At 46.2% G+C, this 27,658-nt stretch overlaps 1 protein-coding gene across 1 annotated transcript; it reads right to left on the bottom strand.

Moving 5' to 3' along the window:
• Positions 1-11,203: 11,203 nt before the first annotated feature.
• On the bottom strand, positions 11,204-27,588 carry bhmt (betaine-homocysteine methyltransferase). The gene is made up of 8 exons (XM_078214977.1): positions 27,379-27,588; positions 25,683-25,815; positions 23,294-23,412; positions 21,429-21,620; positions 16,844-16,991; positions 15,588-15,770; positions 13,039-13,267; positions 11,204-11,468 (listed from the first exon to the last, which is right to left on the bottom strand). The coding sequence occupies exons 1-8, from the start codon at positions 27,499-27,501 to the stop codon at positions 11,276-11,278; spliced, it is 1,320 nt and encodes a 439-aa protein (XP_078071103.1). The 5' UTR covers positions 27,502-27,588; the 3' UTR covers positions 11,204-11,275.
• Between the last annotated feature and the right edge of the window lie 70 nt (positions 27,589-27,658).

Here is a 27,658-nt window from a genome sequence, read left to right as displayed (position 1 = left end):
GGCACATCCCAGTCGGGCTCCGCCTCCTGGGAGAGGTATAAGACCCCCTGCTCGGGCAGGACCTCGTCAGTCTGGGATGGTGTACTTACGTTCTAGTAGTTCCATTGTTAGGCAATAAAAGCCTTCAGTTACCGAAGCCTCGTGTCTTGAGTTCAATTGACGTGCATCAATTTTATTGCCTAACACTAAGCTCTCGACGGAAAGGAGAGTATGGAACTAATCTTAAAGCCAGAGCGTCTGACGCTGGATCCACGTGCGGTGGGCGCCTCTAACACCTTCGACCACTGGCTGAAGTGTTTTGAGGACTACCTGGCAGCCTCCGCAGCGGTCATCACAGATGACGACAGACTCCGGGTCCTCCATGCGAGGGTAAGCGACACTGTCTACCTCGCGATCCGTGCGGCCACCACTTACCCGAGGGCCCTCGAGCTTTTGAAAAAGCGCTACACGAAACCTCCCAATGAGATCCACGCTCGTTACCTCCTCGCTACACGACGTCGGCAGTCGGGCGAAACCATGGAGAATTACGCCAATGAGCTCTTGCAGCTAGCCAGGGGCTGCGACTGCAAAGCTGTGTCGGCTGAGCAGTACATGTACGACCTCGCCCGAGATGCGTTTGTGGCAGGGGTCGGGTCTTCGTACATCCGTCTCAAGCTGCTAGAAAAGGGGAATCTCAACCTGACCCAAGCTATGGAAACGGCTGAGATGCTTGAGGCGGCGTCGAAGAGGTTGGTCCTGTATCTGGAGGACCACGTGGAGACAACGTGGCAGGAGCAGTCGCAAATCCCTCCTCGCCCCACGGGCTCGAAGTGCAGTGTTATGGCGTGCTCCCATGTAGACCCGACGACGGCGGCAGCCCCATGCGGCCCGCGGTGCTACTTCTGCGGAGGAGCCAAGCATCCACGACAAAAGTGTCCTGCTAAAGCGGTGGTCTGTAATCAATGCGGTAAAAAGGGGCACTACGCGAAGGTGTGCAGATCAAAGCCCAAGAACGGCAGTGCAGCCTGTGACCCTTCAGAACGGGGATCATCACCATCGACGTCGAAGTACCCACGGGGTTCGTCCACGTGCGAGTCCAGGACGACGCCATTGTGGTCGACGGAGTCGGAGGAGGATGACCACCAGGAGTCGCTACGCTTGGCGCCCTCAACCATGTGCGATTCATGGGGGCGGCCATTTTGGTCGACGACGACCAGGAGCGACCAGCAGGGGTCCTCAGCATCGACCTCAGCTGCCTGCAGTGACGTTCAAGGGCCAACGGTGGCGTCGATCACTCTGAACCAGGCTAAGCACCACAGGCTTGACTGTTCAATGATGGACATAAAGGTAAATGGTCGTGCAATTTATTGTCTGTTTGACAGCGGGAGCACTGAGAGCTTTATTCACCCTGACACTGTAAAGAGGTGTGGACTCCAGGTTCAACCTGCCAAACAGACAATCTCTATGGCATCACGGTCCCGGTCTGTCCCTGTTCAAGGACGTTGTGTGGTAACTCTGAAAGTGCAGGGCACAATTTACGAGCGATTCAGGCTCCTTGTGTTGCCGCATCTTTGCGCACCAATTCTCCTCGGACTAAACTTTATGGTCCACATGAAGAGTGTGATCCTACAGTACGGTGGGCCACTCCCTTCGCTGACAGTAGGGGACCAGCTGCAGTCTCCAAATTGTCCAAAGCGCCCCGCATGCAATCTTTCTACATTAAAGATCACCACACCCTCTTTATTCAAGAATCTGGTACCAGGCTGCAAGCCCATCGCTACTAAAAGTAGGCGTTACAGCGCTGAAGATCAGATCTTCATCAGATCTGAGGTTCAGCGGCTCCTCAAAGAAGGGATCATACAGCCCAGTGTTAGTCCGTGGAGAGCACAGGTTGTGGTGGTTAAGAGCGGGAACAAACCCCGGATGGTCATTGATTACAGTCAGACCATTAATCGATATACGCAGCTGGATGCGTATCCTCTCCCGCGCACATCTGATATGGTCAATCAGATTGCGCAGTACCGGGTGTTCTCCACCATAGACCTTAAGTCCGCCTACCACCAACTCCCCATCCGCCCAGAGGACCGACACTACACGGCTTTTGAGGCGGATGGTCGTCTGTATCAGTTTCTTAGGGTTCCATTTGGTGTCACCAATGGGGTCTCGGTCTTCCAGCGTGCTATGGACCGAATGGTGGACCAGAACGGGCTGCGGGCTACCTTCCCGTACCTGGATAATGTCACCATCTGCGGCCGTGATCAGCAAGACCATGACACAAATCTCCAGAACTTTTTACGCACTGCATCTCACCTGAATCTGACCTACAACAGGGAGAAGTGTGTATTCCGTACGCGCCGGTTAGCCATCCTGGGATACGTAGTGGAAAACGGGGTCATTGGCCCTGATCCCGACCGTATGCGCCCCCTTGCTGAACTTCCTTTGCCCGCTAGCGCAAAAGCACTGAGGAGATGCCTATGCTTCTTCTCCTATTATGCGCAGTGGGTCCCCAACTACGCGGACAAAGCCCGTCCGCTTATTAAGTCCACGACTTTTCCACTCACGCCAGAGGCCCAATTGGCCTTCAAGGCATTGAAACACGACATTGCGAAAGCCACGATGCACGCGGTAGACGAATCCATCCCTTTTCAGGTGGAAAGCGATGCATCTGATTTCGCCCTGGCCGCCACACTAAACCAGGCAGGCAGGCCCGTCGCGTTTTTTTCCCGCACCCTCCAAGGTCCCTAAATTCGGCATTCAGCGGTGGAAAAGGAGGCCCAGGCCATTGTGGAGGCCGTCAGACACTGGCGCCATTACCTGGCGGGGAAGCGGTTCACCCTGATCACGGACCAGCGGTCCGTGGCGTTCATGTTCAATAACACGCAGAGGGGCAAGATCAAGAATGACAAGATCTTGCGGTGGAGAATTGAGCTCTCCACCTATAATTACGATATCATGTATCGTCCAGGGAAACTCAATGAGCCCTCGGATGCCCTCTCGCGCGGAACATGCGCTACTATGCAGGAGGATCGCTTGAACGCCCTCCATAATGACCTGTGCCATCCTGGGGTCACTCGGCTCTACCACTTTATCAAAGCCCGCAACCTGCCTTACTCGGTGGAGGACGTCAGGTCAGTGACAAGGAGCTGTCGGATTTGCGCAGAATGCAAACCGGACTTTTACCGACCTGACCGGGCACATTTGGTCAAGGCCACTCGCCCCTTCGAGAGGCTGAGTGTGGATTTTAAGGGCCCCCTTCCCTCAACAGATCGGAACGTGTACTTTCTTAACATCATAGACGAGTACTCCTGGTTCCCGTTTGTTGTCCCCTGCGCGGACACGTCAACTGCCACGGTGATCAAGGCATTCCGTGATCTTTTTACCCTGTTCGGGTACCCCAGCTATGTACATAGCGACAGGGGCTCGTCGTTCATGAGTAATGACTTGAGGCAATTCCTGCTCTCATACGGGATTGCCTCTAGTAGGACCACGAGTTACAACCCTAGGGGCAATGGACAGGTGGAAAGAGAGAATGCTACAGTCTGGAAGGCTGTCCTATTGGCGCTGAAGTCCAAAGGCCTTCCAGTCTCCCATTGGCAGGAGGTCCTCCCAAATGCGCTTCACTCCATTCGCTCCCTCCTGTGTACGGCAACCAATGCTACTCCCCACGAGAGGATGTTCTCATTCCCTCGGAAGTCGTCCTCGGGGATGTCTTTACCAGCCTGGTTGACGTACCCAGGACCCGTCCTTCTGCGGCGACATGTAAGGGCCCGCAATTCCGACCCCTTGGTCAAACAGGTCCACCTCCTCCACGCCAACCCTCAGTATGCCTATGTGGCATATCCTGACGGGCGAGAGGACACAGTCTCGATCCGAGACCTGGCGCCCGCAGGGGACGTAGCAACTCCTGTCGCTCCCATACCCCCAGTGACGAATCCCTTATCCCTTATTTCTCCCCCGGACGTGGCGCGGTCAGCACCGGGACCAGTGCATAACAGTTATACTCCACTGTACAGCTTGCCTGAGACCCGGAGATCGGCGCCATCGCAGAATGTACCGGGATCCCCTGCACTACCGCTTCATCAGGGTCAACCGGCCTGTGAGTCCGCGAGAGGACAGCCGGACGCTGTTTTGGAGAGAACGCCACCGCAAGCACCTACTCCGGTGTCACCGCCGGTATTGAGGAGGTCACAACGACGGTGCGGTCCTCCAGACCGTCTGGACTTATAATCTGTTGACTTTTTTTTTAGTCTGTTTTCGCACCCCCCCGGCCTTTGTTTTCAAAGGAGGGGTGAATGTGGTGAACCATCGTTGGTTCCCACTGTGGGGTTGTTCTAATGTTGTTGTTGGGCTAGGGTGTTCACACTGTGGGATTGTTCTAATGTTGTTGTTGGGCTAGGGTGGGATTAATACACCTGTGGTTGTTACTGTTGTGGCACATCCCAGTCGGGCTCTGCCTCCTGGGAGAGGTATAAGACCCCCTGCTCGGGCGGGACCTCGTCAGTCTGGGATGGTGTACTTACGTTCTAGTAGTTCCATTGTTAGGCAATAAAAGCTTTCAGTTACCGAAGCCTCGTGTCTTGAGTTCAATTGACGGACTACCAGCTACAACCCCCGGGGAAATGGACAGGTGGAAAGAGAGAATGCAACAGTCTGGAAGGCCGTTCTACTAGCTCTGCAGTCTAAGGGTCTTCCAGTCACCCGCTGGCAAGAGGTCCTCCCTGATGCACTACACTCGATTAGGTCCCTCCTGTGTAAGCAACCAATGCCACTCCCCACGAACGAATGTTCATGTTCCCCAGGAAGTCGTCCTCGGGGACATCCCTACCGTCGTGGTTGGTGTACCCCGGCCCTGTTCTGCTCCGGCGGCATGTTCGGACCCGGAAGTCGGATCCCCTGGTCAATAGGGTCCAGCTTCTCCACACCAACCCCCAAAATGCCTACGTGGCGTATCCCGATGGGCGAGAGGACACAGTCTCGATTCGAGACCTGGCACCCGCGGGTGCCCCGGAGTCCACTACGCCCCTCAACCCCACAGCCCCAAACTCTTTTGGTCTCCAAGCAGCGCCAGGGTCACTGCTCACTCCTCTCACCCCTGTGTACAGCTCGCCTGAGCCCCGGGAACCGTCACCACGTACCCGGCAGTTGGACGAGGCTATGGATGGGTCCGATAATCGGGTTTTGGCACCCGAACCGACACCGCAATCTCCGCAACTGACTTCGCGGCCATCGGAACCGACATCGCAACCTACACTACGGCGGTCGCAGCGGCGGATCAAGCCACCGAACCGACTTAATCTGTGACTCTGTATATATAGTTCCACCCATCTCACCCCCGCTGGACTCTTTTTTTAAACGGGGTGAATGTGGTAAACCACTGTTATGTTCTGATAACCACTGTTATGTCCTGATGACTGGGCACACCCCTACCGGTGCTGCCTGAGGCTCCTCCCCTGTTCACTGGGGTATAAAGGTGGCTGCTCCTCCCCTTTGCCTCAGTCTGGTCCAGTCCCTCGGTTAGAGTTTGCTGTAGAGTTAGTTCCCTTTTATAGTTTATATAATAAAAGCCTATTACTCCAGATTCCGTCTCTGGGTGTTGATAGTGCATCAATGCCCAAGAATATTCTCCAATCAAAGAGTGAACAACCCTGTGTATTATCACTGGTTATATATTTTGTGTACATAACCAGCTTTAGTGATAAAAGAGTGTAATATACAAACATAGAAAATAGAAGCAGGAGTAGGCCATTCGGCCCTTCAAGCCTGCTGCGCCATTCAATTTGATTATGGCTGACCATCAAGGTCAATATTTTGATCCCTCCCTTCCCCCCATATCCTTTGATCCCTTTTGCCCCAAGAGCTATATCTAATTTCTTCTTGAAATCACACAACGCTTTGACAACTACTTTCTGTGGTAGTGAATTTCACTGACTCAACACTGCCTGGGTGAAGGCATTTCTCCTCACATCAGTCCTAAAAGATTTACCCCTTATCCTCAAACTATGGCCCGTAGCTTTGGACTACCCCACCATTGGGAACATTTTTTTCTGAATCTACCCTGTCTAACTGTTAGAATTTTATAAGTTTCTGTGAGATCCTCTCTCACTCTTCTAAACCCCAATGAATATCATCCTAACCTACTTATTCTCTCCTCATATGACAGACCTGCTATCCCAGGAATCACCCTGGTAAAACTTTGCTGCACTCCCTCTATAGCAACATCCTTCCTCAGATAAGGACACCAAAACTGCACACAATATACCAGGTGTGGCTTCACCAATGCAATTGCAATAAAACATCCCTCTTCCTATACTCAAATTCTCTCACTATGAATGCCAACATACCATTTGCCTTTTTCACCACCTGCTGTACCTGCGCATTTACTTTCAGCGGCTGATGCACGAGGACACCAAGGTCTCACTGAGTATCCACCTCTCTCAATTTACAGCAATTCAAATAATAATCTGTCTTCCTATTTCCAGGGCCACTTCCTGGATGAAGATTTTCACAATAACTTCATTGCAGTGTTAATGTAAGCCTACCTGTGACTAATAAATAAACTTTACTTTAACTTTTTTTATTATCAGGCACTGGAGGTTTATTCACATTCAATCCCACCAATTTCCCCAAAACCATTTTTCTAGTAATACTGATTTCCTTCAGCTCCTCACTAAAGCTTGTTTCTCTCAGAACTTCTGGTACATTATTCATGTCTTCCTTTGTGAAGACAGAAACAAAGTTCAAATTTAGTTCCTCAGCCATTTTTTTTTGCCCATTATGCAGTCTCCCATTTCTTTTACATACCTGTAGAAACCTTTGCAGTCAGTTTTTCTGTTCCCCGCTACCTTACTTTCATACTCTATTTTTCCCAAAATAATTTGTAAAAACAGGATTGGATCTATTTAAAGACTTGATATTGGGTAGACAATTAGCCTAAGGGCTTTCTGGGGCTTTTAATGCCCTGAGTAATTCAGTTTTGACTAAGATTTAAGTCTCAATTAAGATTTATTTTGTAAATTTGCCCCAATCCCCTTTAAAATATGGTCATCAGTAAAAGTGAATCATATGAAGGTACCCCATTCTTAACAGATTTGTTGCATATACATCATCGTACGTAGATTGTAGGATGTCAGTGATGATGAATGACAAATGTGTTTGAAGCTCATGGAGGGAATTTCCCCATTCCGACCTCCATGGGAACTGTAGTGGGCGGGGAGAGGAGCATGCCAAGGCCTTGGCCTCAGGTGGGATTTTCCGGTTTTGGGACGAGCCCGGCTGGAAAATCCATATACTCTTCTGCTTCATATTTTTCAACCTAAATCAGTCCCTGTCCCAGAGTTTATAACCCTTACTTTGCATCATAAAATAGCAAGAAAGCTTTTACGGAATGTCCAGGGTAGTAGAATGATGCAGAATTTTAGGGGTCACATGACAATGGAAGATAGGATTACGATGATGAGGGGGATTCAAGAAAATTTTTGTTTCATCAGCATTTAAAAAGCAAAATAAAACATTGGGTGAATGTATGTTATTGCATCTGTTCATTCCCAGGAGTAATTTTCAGAGTGTGGGCAAAAGTTAGTAGATATTGAATTAACAGTAGTAATAGTAGATATTGAATTAATTAGGCGTCATGGTGGCACGGTGATTAGTACTGCTGCCTCACAACACCAGGGACCCGGGTTCAATTCCAGCCTTGGGTCACTGTCTGTCTGTGTCTGCATGGGTTTCCTCCGGGTGCTCCGGTTTCCTCCCACAATCCAAAGATGTGTCTGTTAGGTTGATTGGCCATGCTAAATTGCCCTTTAGTATCAGGGGAATTAGCAGGGTAAATATGTGGGGTCACGGGTATAGGACCTGGGTGGGATTGTCATTGGTGTAGGCTCGAAGGGCCGAATGGCCTCCTTCTGCAATGCGGGGATTCTATGATTCTAACTCTAGCAAGATTACAACAAATTAGTGTGTAATTAGCAGATGCATTGATTCTGGCAGTCAAGGCAAATGAAACACTTGGATGTTACAGGATCACTTGGAATTCAAAGTTAATCCCTCAGAGTAGTTTAAGAGTAGGATGATAATGAATTACTTCATAATGAGTAACATATTGTTTTATTTCTAAATATGTACACAAAAGAAACAGCATGGATTAGTGTGAGCGAATTAATGCTGAGAACTGGTCTGCAGCCATATTTTACAGCTTGTGTTAATGAGGGACTTCATATTCCATGACTTAGGTATCTAAATATAAAATGCGGTGTGTGGTTCTACAGCAAAGGCTAAAGTTCTTAATGTAATTGCTTAGGCATTTGTCAGCTATTAATAATCTTGTCAGGTTATGAAACTTCTGCAAGCATGTGGTTTCATATAGCACCCTATATTGCAGCACAGAGTTGTGTGAACATTTTAATTACTCGCTTTCCATTCAGGTAAATGTCTTTATTCAGGTCATGTATGTTTTTGTGTAACAACTTAATTATTTCCTTGCAAGATTTGAAGATAAGCCTTTTGAAGGTGCACTAAAGAATTATTTTTTGGAGCTTCACGTTAGTTGGCAATTTTCACATTCACATAAGTTCATGAGATATAGAAACAGAATTAGGCCATTCGGCCCATCGAGTCTGCTCCGCCATTCGATCATGGCTGATATGCTCCTCATCCCCATTTTCCTGCCTTCTCCCCATAACCCATCAACCCATTACCAATTAAAAATCTGTCTAACTCCTCCTTAAATTTACTCAACTGTCCCAGCGTCCACCGCAATTTGGCGTATATAAAATTTGAATTGTCCATTTGTAAATTTAAAAATTATGAAAGGTTAAACAATGCTCAATGTGGTGATAAGTAAATCTTTCAAAAAAGCAAATATTGTACACCATCGGTAATAGTTTCCAAAGCTGGGGGGGGGGCGAGAATTTGTTTTCATTTTCATTGAAATGTTTCTGAGAGAGACTAAGAGCTTTCCCTAAAAGAGTAGCATTCCATAAAATAGGAATGAACCATTGTTAAAAAATGTTGTAACGTAGTGACCAGTTCAAGGTAATTAATTGGGAAAAGTGAAAATGGTGCATATTCTATTTCTCCGAAAATCGAACCCATTATCCGTTGTAAGTAGGAGCTGGTGTTTTGCATTCATTTACAGCACAAGATTCAGAAAACGGGACTTCACTGAAATTGGGAGCGCGAGATAGACTCCATTTTCCTGAAACTTTTTGTCCAGTTTTACTGGAAAAACGAGAGGGAATGACACAATTTCTTAAAGGTCAATCAAGTATGTGCCTCAAGAATTCCATAGGCCCATTGATTACAAAAGACCCGCTAATATTGAGTCCTACCTAAAACCCACAAACCTTTGTGTCTAATTATGGAAGTATATTTTCAACTTGTTATTTTCGATTGGAGATGCTATTGACTTTTCAGCAGTTGGGAGACACGAGATTAATATTCAGAGCGAAATAAAATTACACTTATTGAGAGTTTCTCCAGGCCTTTAATCAATCACGAATCCTCAATTCTGCTTACCTCTGATTTCCATAGAAACCTATCCATGCAAGTGTTGTATTTGAGCTGTAACATGCAACCTTCTCAGAATTCATCAAACCTAATTTGGCCAAAAGCCTTCCTTCCACCAAGTGGGACATAAACATTTGTTCCTTCAAAGTAAAAGCTAAATATAGAGCTAACACTGATTCTCTGAACAGAGACTGCATTTCAGGAACTCAACTTGTTCAGGCTGGTTCAAACCGGTAAGGCAAGTTTGAATGCAAGTCTTATCGAGTTTAAGTGACAAAGTTTTCCAAGTTTTATCTTCCCTATTATGGTCAACCCAAGTGATAATGATTGCTTGATTTCCTCTCGTAGCCCTCAATGTTTGCTAGTCACCCAGAAGGTAAAAAAAAACACAGTAAAATGGGGAAACAAGGACACTGGTGTAAACTGATCTTATATACTTTAAAATGGGACATGAATAAAACAGGGAATGGTGGCACAGTGGTTAGCACTGCTGCCTCACAGCACTAAGGGCTTGGGTTCAATTTCCGGCTTAGGCCACTGTCTGTTTGGAGTCTGCACGCTCTCCCAGTGTCTGTGTGGGTTTCCTCTGGCTGCTCTGGTATTCTCCCACAGTCCGGAAGACATGCTGGTTAAATGCATTGGCTATGCTAAATTCTCCCTCAATGTGCCAGAGTGTGGCAACTAGGGGATTTTCACAGTAACTTCAGTGCAGTGTTAATGTAAGCCTACTTGTGACACTAATAAATAAACTTTAAATAAGAGCTGTTTTTTCATTTTGCGCATGAATGTGCAGGGTACATTCATTGCCTCACACATGGTGGTCCTGCGGGGGGGGGGGGGGCGGAGAGGGGGTGGTCGGGTGTTGTTGGCTCAGTACTGGGCTGCAGATGGAATCGGCATGTTCAGCGCAGATATTTGCAGACTGTAATTGGGGAAAATTTAATAAAGTGGGGTACTTTAAGGACTTCTGTAGTTGATCATGCAGATTGGGTCTCAAGATGGAGAAGGGTGAGGTCCACATGGGGACATTCACAGTGATGGATTCAGGAGGGAGGGCAGGAATGACAACAATCCCACAATGGACTTCAGGGATACAATGGACGAGGCTGGAGATTGACTGGAGGGAGGCCTAGCTGCACATCGTGGGGTTCCAGGATGAACTGGGAAGGATGTGAACGGTGACAGGGGAAGGTTGAAGTTGGTCTGGAAGTAGAAATGCAGCACCATTGTGTTGAGACCCTGAATCAATGGCGCAGTGTCAAAATGAAGCTAGAAATAAAATCACCATTGGAGGGTCTGAGGCAGGGGGGGGGAGGGGAGGAGTGTGAGGCAGTGAGGGGAAGGGTGTAATGCTGTGCAGGAAGGGGTCCATGGCTGGATTCCAGGACCCTTTCATGGGTCAACTTCACATTTATTAAAATTTCAGCATGGAGCTGAAAGTTGAGCTGAGAGAACTCATGAAGACTTTGTTGAAAAGTTCAAGTGTTGGAGCCAGTAACCGATGGTTTGCTTCTACAGGAGACCACACTGGGGTCACATTGGAGGTGATCTCATGAAGCATTTAACCATCAGAAGAATGTGAAAAGGGAAGAGGCAGCCAGCCGTTATGGGAGCATCCTTGTTGGATATATGCTAGAAGCTCCGGGAGAAGCCACAAAGAAATTTACTCCCACATTTTAACAACTTATGCAAACTCTTTGAAATAAACACAAGACCATTTGTTCAATGGATTCAAACTTTATTCACTCAGTTTGGTAATTTTTGATTGATTTTGGTCATTTTTGGTTGATTACACTACCATTCCAGAAACATTCTTCTGCTTATCAAACATTTCTTTCAATTGGTTTTCTGTTGTCATTTCTTTTTGTTGGATTAGGTCTTTGTCTCCTTTGGTCACGCCCCAGCTGTCTGGCTTTGAGAGGGAGGCTGAATAGGGTCGGCCAGATGCAGGCACCAGTTTCTCCCAGTATGCCCGCTGAGCTCTGGAAAACAGGACAAAGAAAATGCATTTTGTGAAAAACTGGGTACAAACCTCAGTGGATATTGTTGTTGATGACCATCTCCACTGGGTGGCATGGTGGCACAGTGGTTAGCACTGCTGCCTCACAGCGCCAGGGACCCGGGTTCGATTCTGGCCTCAGGTGACTGTCAGTGTAGAGTGCTTCGATTTCATCCCACCCTCCAAAGCTGTGTGGGTTAGGTGGGTTGGCCAGCTAAATTGTCCCTTTGGGTCAGGTGGATTAGCAGCGTAAATACATGGGGGTCACAGGGATAGGGCCTGGGTAAGATGCTCTGTTGGAGAGTCGGTGCAGGCTCAATGGACTGAATGGCCTCCTTCTGCACTGTAGGGATTCTATGGTTCTCCACGGTTAAATGAATTGTCAGCAAGGGGAATTGGCTCCAGATCATCAGAAAAAAATGAGACACTTAAATTGTGCACATGCTCCACTGGCCTGCCATTGTAACCCCAGAGAGGGGCCATCAGATCCAAGAAAATGGCAGATCTGCTGTTTCCTAGTTTTCTGTCACAGCAAAAAGATGGAACCTGCATTTCCTACTCTTGATTTTTAGTGGCAATTGGGCACTGCTGTGGCTACTGATCTGCCAAGTAGGCCTCAAGGAGGGGATATGCAGCCCATCAGGAGAACTCAGGTGGCAAGAATAGAATCTGTGCAGAAATCCCTCTCAATGTGGTGCTGGAGTTTCTGATAGGTGGGCTGCAGAGATGTGCATGAGCAGTGTTAGTGCTCATTTACTCCGTGCCTTTCTGCAAATGACAGCATATGCTAAGAAAGGAATTTCAGGGTCGAGAGGTCGTAACATAATTTAAAGGGGATTGGGGTAAATTTACAAAATAATATGTAAAAACAGGGTTGGATGCTATTTAAAGACTTGATATTGGGGAGACAATTAGTCAAAAGGGCCTTCTGGCTTTTAATGCCCTGAGTAATTCAGTTTTGACTAAGATTTAAGTTTCAATTAAGACTTGCCATATTTTACTATAAAAGTGTACTTAAATTTGTTTAAAGAGAAGTCAAAGAGTAGGATTTTCCAGCCCTTCCCGCTGGCAGGATTTTCACGGGTCCCACAGTGCTGCGACTGGCAAGCAACGCAAGTGGCCATTGACTTTAGTAGGACCGGAAAATACCACCAGCAACCTCCACAGCTGGATCTTCAGCGGTGTAGTTGCAAAGTTTATCACAAATCACCTGATCTCGGCTTAGAATTTGAACCAGATTCAGGCAAGTTGAAAAAGCTCGCTCCCCAATTCTTCAAAGACCTAATGCTCAGCGGGAGGTATTTGCACTTTGGGTGTGGATGTAAAGCAAAGGCTGGGGATTTTTCATTCCTGCCAGGGGCAGGAACCATCACGGGTGGGACTGGAAAATTTGGAGGACAGCCAATGTCTGAAGAAATTAAGAAAAAAAAAATAAATTGGGAGAGATATATAACAGGTCTTTGCTAAGGCCGGTTTTATACCACAAAGTCAAACTACACACAACAGATTTGATAGATACATGATGTACAGAAGGAAGTTCTAGTTATTCATACCTTGCTCGCACCCAAGGCTTTGTGTGCATGGCAAGACCACCTCCCCAGGCGTCATGCTTCTCTGAAGCCATTGGAAGGAAGCCCCGCTCAGCTGCTAGTTCTTCTGTTATGGCTCTAATGTGATAGGGTTCGAATCCACAACAGCCACCAATGTATCGGATTCCCAGATTATATGCAGCCCTTGCATATTTATGCATGTCCCACCGGGTGAGAATTCGTGGCTCCAGAGCTTTAAAAAGAGCAGATTTGGGTGGTAAATCACACGCTCAAACTACAATGAAACCATTTCATGTTAAATCAACTTTGTAGATCTTCGATAGGAAACAGAGGATGCTGCGAAAGCTCAGATGGCCTGGCAGTGTCTGCGGAGAGAAAGAGTTAACGTTTCAAATCCAATATGACTTTTCTTCAGACGAAGGGCCAGACCGGACTCAAAACATTGACTCTGTTTCTCTCTCAGACCCGCTGAGCTTTACCACCACTTGTTTTATTTCAGATTTCCAGCATCCACGGTATTTTGCTTTTATTTGCATTTCTATTTTCTCTGGCTGTTTCTGCTCTGGATATACAAGTCACATAAAACTGCCTCAGATTCACAATTCTCAGCTTAACCCTGTACCATTCTGCAAACCACCATTTCTAAAGGGATTGATGTCTCTTAGTCAGGTGGTAGGTGGCAAAGACAAGAGGTAGTTTCACTAAGCTCCCACCATAACAGGTTCCAGCTCCTTGCAATTTCCAGAGTCAGAGCTCTATCTACTGGGGTATTTCTGTCAGGTGGTACATCAAGCCATGCGTATATTGTCCTATAGAGGAGTGAAATGGTAACTCCCCCCCCACCCACCCAACAACGGGGGGAGGACGGGGGCTCCAGGCCAGGACAGCTCTCCTCCTACCTTCACAACACTCCTTCCTCCTTGCCCACAATGCCAGATTGACAGCAAAGAGGAACCTGTTGTACTGTTTGCACCACTTGGTCCACGCAACCCTAAAGTCCTTCCACTGATCCTGCAAACTCCATGGGGTCAGCAATGCAGGATGCAATCCCAACTTAAACTACCAATTTCCCAGAATTTCAGGAGCTTCATTGCTAGGTTTTCCTTTGGTTACAGATTGTAATGCAAAAAAATTGCAAAGTCCTCCAACCAGGTTCCTTACCCTACACCAATACATGGTCAACATTAATAATTTATATTCATGAAAAAGGGCTAACATGGTTACATGCAATCAGGACACATTCTCCCCGTCAGTCACACGCGGGAGCACTTTTAGGCTAAAAACTCACTGGAATTAGAATTCCAGTTCTCCTTTGTTGCACGGATCTGAAATCCAGTACTGACTAGTGAATGGTCACGTCACTGGAGATGATGAGCATGATTTTACCGCCCGCTCACACCACGGTCCTGCTGCAGCGAAGATGGAGATTTTGGCGACAAGTCAAATCTCCATTCGGTGCAGTGGGATAGGAAAATCCCACTGGTGTGAACAGTCAGAAAATTCCGGCTGATGTCTTTCCAGTTTTGTCCAGACTAAATGAGCTGGCACTGGATACATTTGGACTTTGGTCTGATCTCAAAACAGCAGCCATCTCTACGGCAGCATCTAGAGAGACTTGCACTTTGGATACTGGATTCGAGCTAGAAGATCAATTGTAGATTCCTAATACTGGGACCCGGGAGAAGCGTCACAAACACACCGACTAGATCTGTGTTACTACTTCAAGGATCCCAGTTGGCAACCAAATCCAAGGATCCACTTTTCATTGAATCCCTACAGTGCAGAAGGAGGATATTCAGCCCATCGAGCCTGCAACAACAATCCCACCCAGGCCCTATCCCTGTAACCCCACGTTTTTACCCCGTTAATCCCTTGACATTAAGGGGCAATTTAGCGTGGCCAATAAACTAAGCTGCACATGTTAGGACTGGATTGTGGGAGGAAACCAGAGCACCCGGAGGAAACCCACGCAGTAACGGGGAGAACGTGCAGACAGTGACCCAAACCAGGAGTCAAACCTGGGTCCCTGGTGCTGCAAGGCAGCAGTGCTAACCACTGTGACACCGCGCTGTCCTTTTGGTTAAAATTCTAACCCTCACTGCACTACTTATTGGATAGCAAGCTGCAGTGCTGTCATAAAAGGTTTCTGAAATGTAACCAAGGTTCATGCACGCGAAACCATTACTGATATTTCGTGAAGATCACCTTGTCAGAGATGATAAGAGGCCAAATAGGTTCTCAGCAGCAGGGTGAGAATATGATTTTGCTGATGTTTTCCAATTGACAGAACAGAGAATTTGTACATTTGCCAGCACAGATCTTTAATATTTTCCTGCTTCATTTTTCTCCAGCTGTCTGTCCCTTCTTAATCGTACACGTGCAACTGAAGTCAGGGATGTAGAGTAACAAGCAGGAAGGGCCCACGGGCTTGAGGCCTACCAGCAACTACATACACTCTAAAATTCCAAGTCATCCAAACCAAAAATAAAACTCAGCCTAAAGCCTATTGAATTTTATCAGGTGGAATTAAAGCAGGAAGTTTAAACTCTTACCAAATGGAAATTCTGGTAGGTCAATGAATCCCTGCTTATTGCAATCAGGTGTATGAAAAGCAAGAGGCTGCACAATTAAGTGCGCTTTTAAATTTGCAGCTTCTAAACCTTCTTTCATAAGCTTCATAGTTTTGAGGCAAGTGGTTGGGTCAAAATGGCAATTCACTCCAACAAGGTCAGCACCTGTAAAACAAAGAATGGAAACATCACGTTTACTTTGCTCAAGAGGCAACAGACTAGGAAAGGGTTGGCTGAGGAACGTGGGTGTCCCTGTGTTTGATTTACAGGAAATTTAACCTGCAGGTTCAGCAAGCGGTTAGGAAAGTATATTGGCCATTTATTACAAATGGATTTGAAGGGCAACAGTAGAGCAGTTTTACTCAAATTATACAGAGCCTTGGTGAAACAACACCTTGAATATTGCATACAGCTCCTTACTGAAGCAAGGATATACTTGCCTGAGAGGGAGCACAACAATGGTTTATTAGTCTGATTCCAGAGTTGAGGATTGTCCTTTGAGGTGAAATTGAGCAGAACGGCCTATATTTACTCAAGGTTAGAAGAGGAACTCATTGAAACTTATAAAATTCTTAAAGGGCTTGATGAGGAAGTATGATTCCCCTGGCTAGGGAAGAACTAGACCGAGGCACCACAGTTTGAAAATAAGGGTTTGGCCATTTAGGCCTGAAGCGAGTCAGTATGGTAAGCAAATAGTTAGCTATGAAACAGAACTGATGCTCATGGAAGGGCTCACCAACTCAATCCTTCCAGCCTTTCAGTGAGCTATAAATACCATCTCTTCCACCAAACACAAAGCTGAGTGTTACAGTTAACTGAAATATCATGCCAGCTGGGGGGCAAGCAAGTGAATAAGCGTAACAGTCAACTGCAATTTCTGACAGGCGGAACTATCAGATAATTAGGAGGAATCAAAGTGCTTTGACCATTAGATCATTGCCAAGATCTTCTGGTCAGCAGCGATGGGGATGTGCGTGCCCGACTGCGATTTTGTCTGCCCACTTACCACTGCAGTCTTTGCACCTTTCGACGCCTGTTCCAGCAGGGATACGGGGTCAGGAGGACAAGTAGCAAGCGTAATTTCAGCAAAGCCACAACCCCTTCATCATGAACTGAAGACACGACCCTTAAAATCTCTTTAGTTCGTGACTTTAAATTTAAATGGTGCTGTCAACCGTCAAACTGCATAGCCTCCCCTCACCGACAATGCGCATCCCCTCCCAATGAAATTGCCTTACCAGCCTTTACGAGTTTAACGGCACAGTCCCCTGCCGATACTCCAGTCAAATCACCCTCTGGACCAATGCATAAGGTGGCACCAACTGGTTTGCCAGACTCCTTCAAAACCTGAACCGCCCATTCTGCTTCCTCCACGTGTTCAAAGTACTGCAAGAGACAGAACACCGGCATTTAAACACAAGAATAATATCACAAGTCTTCTCATCTTGAAATGGCTTCCTGCAAAATAAAAAAAATGACAAGCCATTAATTTTCCACAAAAGGTTTTCCAGCTAAAACCACGGGCCCACATTTTCCTCCTTGCTAAGTTTAGCTAAAAATTAGATGCAAGTTATAAAGTATGTAACATCACTAGAAAACACTAATTATTGATCTGTCCTTAATGTAGCTTTAAAGACCGTTACTCCTTTGAATATTGAAATGTTTGTGAAAATGGTGTAGGAGATTAAAAAAAAAACTGATTATTTATGTGGTGCTTTTCAGACAGAATGACTCAAGGCGCTCCAGAGAGAATTGAGTGTTCAGGAGATCAGAAGTTTGGTTGGAAAATAAATTATAGCAAAAGGCTGACTTTTGTTCATCAAGCTCTTTGTGATAGATTCTCCATAGTATACTTTTGAATTCATTTTTATCTACTCCCTTGAAAGATATGCTGAAACTAATTCATTTTAATAAGACAGAGGGGGTTCTGGAATGATTTACTTACAAATAATTTAAATTAGGTGAAGGATACTTTATAGAGTATTACAGGTCAAGAAACAGATCAGATAATCGTCACACCCTTAAAAGTTTTAAAATATCTTTGGTTTACACAGGGAACAAAAAAATATGCAATTACAGATTTTTCAACATATTATCTCTTTATCAGATAACAGGCCAGCAGAGCAGTGTGTGACCATCTGGGTCCAAAAGAAAATCATGGCTCAAAGGGCTGAATTTGCCTACTTCTGCTCCCAATTCCTATTTTCCTATGGACTTTGAGTACCTGGCGTAATCTACTGCAATTGCTATGCCCCCATTTTAATCTATTTAATAAACTTGCAGGTACCCGAGATATAATCAATGTTATTTATAAAACAAAGAGATTGCAGAGTATACAGTGGTATTCCAAGCCAATTTTCAGGACCCATCTAATTGGTAAGCGATCATCATTTGACCTCCACCATAAAGCCATACTTTGGTTCACTGGAAGCATTTTGCATTAAGAATGAGCAAACTCAAACACGTTCAAATTTCAATAAAACTCAGCACCCCATTCACGCAGTCGAATTGAGCAGTGACTAATTAACTTACAATGAACAATTAGGGAGTTTAGTGAAGGGAGATTTCAAAGCATCATTGCAGCAATAAAAGTAGTGCCTGATATGGCGAGAACATGAATTGCTGTTTTGGGTAACTGTCGTGCTTCAGCTGAAGGCAGCAATGGGGCTGGTGGAATGGGAAGCCCTGCATTATGCAGCAACTCTTTGGCAATTAAACCTTATAAATGTGCTAAAGGCAGCTCAAACTGACTAGGAGGATCTGTCACAAAGATAGGCTAATCAGCCATTCGTCACCATTCGTGCAATGAAGGTCATAAATCTCTCACCACTTATACCACAGGGACCCTTCAATCACCTACAGGGGTCAGTTGCTTTTTTGACACATCACGATCTGACATTTTCTTTCCAGCCCAATGAAAACACGCAGATTGCAAGGTAATAAAAATGAATTTATTTTATTAAAATCATGCAGTGCCAGTGGTGTAGGGGTTTAAATGTTACGTTTGTCCTTTGTGGATGTACCCAATCCCCAAGTGAGGTAGTACATCAGTGCCAAGGGACTCCTTTCCTGCATAATTACTGCGCATTGCTTATGGAAGCAGCACTTGCTGTTTTTTGTATGATGTTAAATAGTAGCTTCAATTCTGAGCCAGCTGGTTACTGCTGCGCTACCCAATGACTTTCCATTCCTGGAGGGCGTCTCATAATAAAAACAGATCTTTGTTAGCATAAGACACCCAGGCTAGAATTTTCAAGTGAGCCACTCCATTGCCAGAAATGAGGCAGAGTGGGCCTTAATGTCACTAATTCTGAGACACCAAGACCTTATCCTAAATTATGGAGACAGAGCATGGTCAGAGTGAATGACCTGAATCTGAGGGACAAGAGCAAGAGCTACCATAGTGTAACTGGATGCCCAATAGGACTTCTACCCTCCCTGGTCTGAAGGGAAAAGTTCAGGGCTATTCCTAAATGTCCTATGGGAATTATAAAGTTTTAAATGACAAGGTAGCAAATTCCATCCAGGACCATTTATCTTCAAAAACTTGAGTGTTGGTGCCTTACCAGCTCTTAGCTGCCTAAGATTCCAATGAGGCCCGGCAAGGGTGTACTAAACAATTCTTGGAGTAACCCAAGAACTTCCTCAGACTTAGAGATGGGGATCCGTCTGTCACCTATAGGGATTTTTCTACACAAATCCTCAATCTTCCCCATGGGTTGGATAACCTGTCTGGGCCCAGTTGGGCCCAATTGGGCAGCAATGACCATATTCCAGATTCTGAACCCCAAAACCTCCATGACAATAATGGCACCATTTGTGAGATGCTCCGATGATGCCTATTGCTTCCATTAATCTTGTCCAATGCCCAGTGGAAAATAGTGGTATATAACATTACTGATTCAGCATCATACTATCTTCTATTGTTGTTTACAGAAGCAAGTGATTGTTCAGCGTTTTATTCGCAGTGCCATTAGTTGTCAGGATGCCAACCTCAATTTTGTTATCAACCCGAATATCAACTAACATCATTGCTGAATATCTCATTCTGCATTCTCATCAATATCAGTTCTCCCAGTGTATACTGGTGCCTTGTTTAAATGGTTAGCTGATCACTCAGGTTGAGCTCTTCAGTTCAGTGCATGGAACCCGTGGGTTTTTCTTGCACTAGAGGCAGAAGGTGGGACATTCAGTACATTAGCACAATAGCTCTGTATGGTGTGGTCATTACATGGACCACTATGTTGGTCATGGACAATCACATCCTGACTGCACACAAGACTTGCTCTCGAGATGCTGGTTATACCTGCATCCAAATGAGATAATGTCCTTCATAATGCAGTCTGCTCATTTACGTAGTAAATGGCAACTTGGTAGTGCCAGCAGCAATGAAACCCTCATTGCTGCAGATCACTCTCTCCCATCCACTACAAGAATTGTCCTGTTATGGCCAAACGAAAAGGGCATTATTGGACCCTCAATGTCCACAGAACCACGGGTGCAGCAATTATGGGCACATTAATCCAGTACGCACCCTTCCAACCTGTAAAATTCTCCATACTCACCTTGGTGAATAAATCAGCTATTGCCTTGCTCATGCGTAGTGAACGGTTTTTCATTACACATTGTCTATGCTACACTCTCCATTAATGTATTGGATTGCCTTTAAATAGGAGACTATGAGATTGTAATTTGGGCAATGAAATTTTGAAAAATTATTTTCTTTGCCATCGTACTGCATGCAATTAGGCAAGAAAAAGAAAACCCGCTGTTCCATTTAAAGCATCATTGCTGACATTTCTCTGCTTCAGTACAGCAATTTTGGAGCATACCTTTTTAACAATTACTTCCCTTCATGTCCACCTATGGTGTATGCTGTGCTACTGTACAGGATTATTTGGACCTTACCTTTGTACTCTTCTTTAATCTGTGCAAATTCTTCTGGACCTCCTGTAGGTCCTTGAGTAGTTGATATGGAGTTCTCCTTCACTGGGAAATTTCCATACTCGTTTAGGCCTTAGCATATTTGGGATCATCGTCCCCCACCAAAAATCTGATTGGTATGCTTCATTCCAGAGGTTACCAGTACCTGAAGGCTTGGGCACTAAATAGTGCTTTCCTCAATCTTCGTTAAGCCATTTTGCACAAATATTGTGCACTTCACAGCTGAAACTTTAATATTTATATACTGGTTAAGTTTCTTGTTAACTGCTTGTCTAAGAAGTGTTAAGTGTATGGTGACTGGCTTTTTTTTTTAAATATTAAAACTACTAAATGAAACTGCATTTATGAATCACACTTTGAAACGATGTACCCCACCATTGTTGGTGGATTGCAAAATAAATAGCAGAAACGGGCACTTTGTACCTTCAATTAAACAAAGGAAACCTTTAGCCACTGAGTTTTCAAACTAGAACTCCATCTATGAGAAATCTGGAATTTGGTGGGAGCCAACAATAGGTGAAGAATCTGATGTATACTTACCAGAAGAGGGAACAAGATAATTAAACATTTTTGAAATGCATCGAAATTCTCAGGAAACATAAAAACATAGAGGAAACGAAAATGAAGAGCAGTGTAACCTGCAGTAATTCATCTGGCATGACTCACACGAACTAACATAAACCCAAGTCAGGCAACTAGCTGCAAAACAAGTACTGTAAAAACTATTAAACATGCCAAAAGCAACTCATCCAAAACTTCCTGCACAGCCTTTCCTCCGCTCTATCGTCTTCTTGCAATCCAGATTTTTAAAAACGCAGACACATTTTTAGATACATCAATGACGATTAAGGAATCCAGTTAAGTATAAAGGTCGCATACCTCAGCAAGCATGAAGTCTACATTCTTCTTGATAAAGACATCCAGTTGCTTCCTGAAGATTGCCTTCACATCAGTCTCACTTTTGCAGCTGAGGTAAGAAGGGGTTTGGCTGACTCCTCCTGCAACGAGGGCATCTCCTTCGTTAGCCACCTCTCGAGCAATGTCACATGCAGCTTCATTCACTTTCTGGCCCTGGAAGAGGAAAAACAAGTTGAGACATTTTTTTTGCAGGCTGGCTACAGTGAAATAACAAAATGTCACAACTAATGAACTGAGGAGCAACTTTATCAGGCAGCTCATTTCGTCACTTGTATCAAGTTAGCAAGGGTAGCATTTGTAAGTCTGTGCCCCCCCCCTGCATGCATTATCATAGACCGAACGTGTGTCAGGAATTTAGATACGAAAGTCAGTAGCTCTTCGTTAACACTGATGGATAGAAAATCTGCAGGTCAAAATCCTGACCGTTAACACTACAAACAATGTTAACGCCTACTGATATACTCCAGCGCGTCAAGATAGAGTGTGCAGAATCAATGGGAGATAATAATTTCCATAAAGCTGCTACAATAACAATCTAGACCCATGCAGCTCAAAGCTCTGACCACTCTGGGGAAAGAAACCATAATATTCCACAGTAACTTCATTGCAGTGTTAATGTAAAGCTACTTGTGACACTAATAAATAAACTTTGAATATTCAGGACGGAGCATGTTTATCCTGTTTTGCAGGAATATGGCAACAGAATAGCCGAGGGAATTCAGCACTAAAATCCCTCTCAATGAAGCTCTATGCCAAGAATGTGAGATCATAAAATCTACTCTTCAGCTTGTACAAATTTTCAGTACGTAAGCAGATTTTCTAGAGTCAAATTAATTTTGTAGGGTCTGACACACTGTTGTGATAGGAACATTTGACTGAGTGTATGTTTGAAATTCCTATCGTTACATTAATTTGTTAGTTCTTGACAGTGAATGAAATAGTGCAATGGTATACATGACAAGGCACGGTGGCACAGTGGTTAGCACTGCTGCCTCACAGCGCCAGAGACCCAGATTCAATTCCCAGCCTCGGGTCACTGTCTGTGTGGAGTTTGCACTTTCTCCCCGTGACCGTGTGGGTTTCCTCCGGGTGCTCCAGTTCTCTCCCACAGTCCAAAGATGTGCGGGTTAGGTGGATTGGCCATGCTAAATTGACCCGAGCGTCAGGGGGATTAGCAGGGTAAATTAGGGCTGTGGGAGTAGGGCCTGGGTGGGATTGTGGTTGGTACAGACTCGATGGGCCAAATGACCTTTTGTACTATAAGGATAGTATGAATTTCCTTTTACCTAACAATTTTTGTCATGGCCTAGAAGTAGACCTTTGACAAAGCTTCTTTTGTAAACTTCAGACAATTAAAAATTCTGCAGCTTGTTTCTCAACCTCCAACAAGTCCTCCTTATCCAATACCACGCTCTTGTTGAGCCGTACTGACTCCCAGTGCCGCAACATCTTAAAAGTTAAAATTCTTTTCATCTATTAAAATCCTTGTCCTTCCTGACTCCAGCCTTTTGTGCAACCTTGCTTCCATCCTTCAGTCAACTATCCTCATGTGCTAGGATTTCCCCCAAAGGCTCTCTTCCGTTGACTTTCCTTAAATTCCACCTATTTACCAAGATTTTGGTCACCCATCCCAATCTTTCTTTGACTCTGTTACTTTTTTCCTAGTTTGCCGCTGAAGGAGACATAAATTCCAGTTTTTGTTGTAGAAAGTCATATTTTATTGGGAGCATCCTAAACTATTTGCAGTTAAGCACTCTGTGTGTCTGCACAAATGGATAGAAACTTGTAGCTAAGATATGGAATCACGGCGAAAAGTCGGGACTTACTGAAAATTTTTTTTCCACGTAATTTCCTCTGTTCGCCAACTTGTCATCGCTGGCATAAAAAGTGAAAGTCTGCATGACTGTAGCGCCTGCTCTGAGGAACTCGCGGTGCAGCTCTCTCACTGGAAGAATAGTAACAAAAATATCACTTACACCATACTCAGAACTGGCTGCATGTGCCTTAGGAATTCAATTTTCAAATGGCACAGAGGCAATTCTGCTATTGCTAAGATTCACGTACACAGAAACAGGACCTTGGTGCTTGACTTCATACAATGTTAACCTGGTACTAATATATTCTTACTTTTAATTTTTTTTCCATTGTTTCATTTGTCCACTTCTAAATCTCACTTTCCATCTCGTCTCTCCCACCCCACTAGGGCCATCCGCCGCATGCCACAGGTTGTCCTTTGACACCTTGCACCTTTCTTATGCCATTTGCGCATTCCGATCTCTTAATGGGCGGCCATTAGCACCATTCTCAGACTTTATCACCACCATTTACATTCCCTTTGTCGTTTTGTCTATGATATCTTGGTCGCTTACAAACCCCCCCCACCCTCCTTACAGTATAAATCTTGTCCTTTTTTCATCTTCAGCTCTGACGAAGAGTCATCTAAACTCAAAACATTGGCCCTATTCTCACTCCACAGATGCTGTCAGACCTGCTGAGCTTTTCCAGCATTGTCTATTTTTATTTCAGATTCCAGCATCTTCAGTATTTGGCTTTTATTTGGTTAGGCTGGGGATGATTCCCTTAGAGCAGAGAAAGAAGACTGAGGGGGGGACCTGATTGGGGTGTATAAAATTATGAGGGACATAGAGCAGATAGGAAGAAACTTTTCCCCTCAGGAGAGAGGGGTCAATAGCCAGAGGTTATATATTTAAGGTAATGGGTAGGAGATTTAGAGGGGACACCCAGAGGGTGGTGGGAATCTGGAACTCACTGCTTGAAAGGGTGGCAGAGGCGGAAACCCTCAAAACATTTAAGAAGCATTCAGATGAACACTTAAAATGCCATAGCTTACAAGGCTACAGACGGCCGGCGCAGACACAATGGGCCAAAAGACCTCTTTCTGTGCTGTAAAACTCGATGGGGGCAATCTTACCGCTCGTCACACCAGTCGATGGGTGGGGCGAGCTGGTAAGATCGCACGAGAGGCAAAAAAAAAAATCAGGTTTTCGCCTGGCTTCTCGCCATCTTACCGTCCCCGGATTTCTGGCATGATCAACATTTAAATTCTAATTTAAATAGAATTAGTGAGCCCAGGATGCAATTGTCTGGGCTCACTTGCCTTAATGGCCTCGTGGGTGAAGGTCCTCACCAGCAACAATCACGTATGGTCCCCATTAACAGGGACTTGATGTGATGGCCTCGCCAGTAGGACCGGAGGCCATTGAGCTCCTCCCCCCCCCCCAACCCCGAGTGATCCGGGGTTGAGGGGCCAGTGCCCTTTGGGCAGTCTGACAGTGCCCAGCCCTAAGGGGAGGGGGTAGAGCCATGATAGGAACGTGGCCTAAGGGTGCATGATAGGGCAGGGCCTAAGGGGAAGGGGCAGGGCCATGAATGGGCAAGGTCTAAGGGAAGGCGGACAGCGTTGGGGGGCCAGCTGTGCACTCTGCAACTAGGGATTGGCCGGGGGAGGCTATGCACTCTGCAACCGATGAACAGCGATCAACCAGGCTACGGGGTGGGGGAAAAGCGACGATATCGGAGTAGGGGTGACTGACAGGATTCCTCAGTTCTGTGCAATAGAAGAGAGATCTGTGCATGCGCAATAGTGCCCTCTAGTGTGAGCAGGTGACATTTTGGTGAGCTTAGGCCCCACCCCTCCCCCTACTGGCAGGAATCAGATAGTGCAAAGAATGAAAGTGCCAGGTGATGAAGGAGCAGTGCTCCGAAAGCTCGTGCTACCAAATAAACCTGCTGGACTTTAACCTGGGTGTTGTGAGACTTCTTACTGTGCCCACCCCAAACCAACGCTGGCATCTTCACATCAGGATTAGGGGACGTCAGTGGTTTCCTTTAAAACACTATTTTAGATGAAGATAATATTTTTATCAAATGCAGCGACTATTAGGTTTTCTCTTGAACTTACTATGGTTCCCATGCAACAGTAATTAATCACACTATTGGGGCAGGATCTTAAATAAGAGCAGAGTTGTTGGCAATAAGACTAAGGCACAAGTTTTCATAACAATGGAAATGTTCTCCGTAATGGCTAAAGGCGATGGACAAGCCCGGAAATCCTCATTCCCTCTCCCGGAACAAAATTCAGTGGGCAACCATTTTAAAAGGTCGGGTTCGTAGATCTCGGAATTCTCCTGTCTATGCACCCAGCCTGGGAGTGAAAATCTGGGTCTACGCTCCCCCTTTTGTCTTTGGCCTTACCAGCCTCTGGATGCTCTACTGTTGCTTCTGGCGTCCAGGGACCAGCTTTGACATATCCTCTCTTCTCAAGAGCAAAAACAAATCCTCCATCTCCAATAATGACTTCCCCGGCAGACAAACGCTCCAGAAGTCCCTGCAATAAAATTTCACGTCTTAACCATAAGAAAAACCCAGAACATGAAGCAGAAACGTAGATCACTGTAAATGTGTGTTAAAATAGCCATTAGAGAGGTTCACTGCACTCAAAACAGCAACAGTATTTTAAACATCAGCTCACATCATTTAATGGACAGAAAATCTAGTCCTCAGGTAGATCACCCGAGTGCTTAAGTTTATAAGTATGTGTTACTCAACTGCACTGAGCGTTTGGCCCATATTTAAGGTTGGGAACACATCAATAATTTGCTTAAAAAGGCAATCAGTAAGAGCATTGACAAGAACTTCCCAACAAATATTTCATAGACAATGTCATGTTGAAAATGGTTCCCAACTAATTTAATGGTGCCACTTCATCCCACTTCTAAGATGGGATAATGTGCACGAGGTGGGGGGGGGAAAAGAAAAACTAGATGCATGATTAAATAAAGGGAACTGATGTAAATATTACAGGCACATTTAATTTGGAACGTTTTGTTGGAGAACTAAGTACTGGCCAATGTTGTTGGCAGTTGACTCGTTTCTTGTTCCAACCAGCATTAGATGGAGTATAGATGGGCCACATGGAGAATGGGGTGAAAAGCTGACACATCATCGAACCTAATGGCCAGGATATTCAAATAAATGCATCTAACCAAAGCTACAGGAGGAAGATTTGGCAGAGTGATCATTTGGAGAGTGGGTGCGTGAGGGAGGAGCGAGGCAGCACCACTGGGGTCAAACCCACTGATCTGCATTGTGCTGCTGAGGGGGGTAACGGGGCATTGCTGAGGGGCAGGGGGGGTAATGATGCAGGTGGCGGGGGTCAGAAGGGGCAGGTGGCGGGGGTCAGGTGGCGGGGGTCAGAAGGGGCAGGTGGCGGGGGTCAGAAGGGGCAGGTGGCGGGGGTCAGAAGGGGCAGGTGGCGGGGGTCAGAAGGGGCAGGTGGCGGGGGTCAGAAGGGGCAGGTGGCGGGGGTCAGAAGGGGCAGGTGGCGGGGGTCAGAAGGGGCAGGTGGCGGGGGTCAGAAGGGGCAGGTGGCGGGGGTCAGAAGGGGCAGGTGGCGGGGGTCAGAAGGGGCAGGTGGCGGGGGTCAGAAGGGGCAGGTGGCGGGGGTCAGAAGGGGCAGGTGGTGGGGGTAAGGGGGCAGGTAGTGGGGGGTAAGAAGGGGCAGGTGGTGGGGGTAAGAAGCGGGGGGGGGGGGTGGTTTGAGCAGCAGCAGCGATGAAGTGAAGCCACTTTACCTCAGCCCGCACACTTGGCGCCGGGGCTGGCGAGGCGGGAAGAAAAGGGCGGGGGAAAAAAAAACTTGCCAAGAAAAGCACGACGCCGCAGGGAGCGAGGAGACAAATAAATACACCCAGCTGGGGAGGGAGAGCCTAAACCCGGCGGGACCGGAGAGCCTAAACCCGGCGGGACCGGAGAGCCATCGGTGGAGAAAGCTGCGGCTCCTGTGGAGAGAAGGTAAACTTGGCGGGACAACAAGTGACAACTAGCGAGAGAGACAGAGAGAGAAATATTAACACTAATCCCGGCTCGGGAAGAGGCTAAAAGCTGTTACTCTTTTGGCGGCGGCGGCCTTTCCGTCCTTCCCCACTGGCGCCATCTCGGTGCTGGCACTTTGCTTCCGATCAGTCACTGGACACTCGCTCTCCAGAGCCTCCTCACTGCTGGACTGCCACATTCTTATAGCCCTGTGTCCAGAGGCTGCCTCCCCCCTGTCCCCGCCTCATTGGACTCCCGGGGAGGGAGGAGCGGGCTGGAGGGGGAGGAGTGAGGGGTGCAGTGAGGGGGAGGAGTGAGTGAGGGGGTGGGGAGGGGGTCTGTGGGCTGCAGAGTGA

The sequence above is a fragment of the Mustelus asterias genome, chromosome 6 (assembly GCF_964213995.1).
Source record: "Mustelus asterias chromosome 6, sMusAst1.hap1.1, whole genome shotgun sequence".
Lineage (NCBI taxonomy): Eukaryota > Metazoa > Chordata > Chondrichthyes > Carcharhiniformes > Triakidae > Mustelus > Mustelus asterias.
This window is presented reverse-complemented; position numbering and strand designations above follow the sequence as displayed.

Bases quoted from the DNA above. Each gene is read 5' to 3' on its own strand.
- bhmt (XM_078214977.1), bottom strand. From the start codon at position 27,501: ATGTGGCAGTCCAGCAGTGAGGAGGCTCTGGAGAGCGAGTGTCCAGTG. The intron at 25,816-27,378 runs GTAACAGCTTTT...ATTTTATTGCAG, and splicing joins AGGCCGCCGCCGCCAAAAGA to GGACTTCTGGAGCGTTTGTC. The intron at 13,268-15,587 runs GTAAGAGTTTAA...CTCTTTTTAAAG, and splicing joins CCTACCAGAATTTCCATTTG to CTCTGGAGCCACGAATTCTC.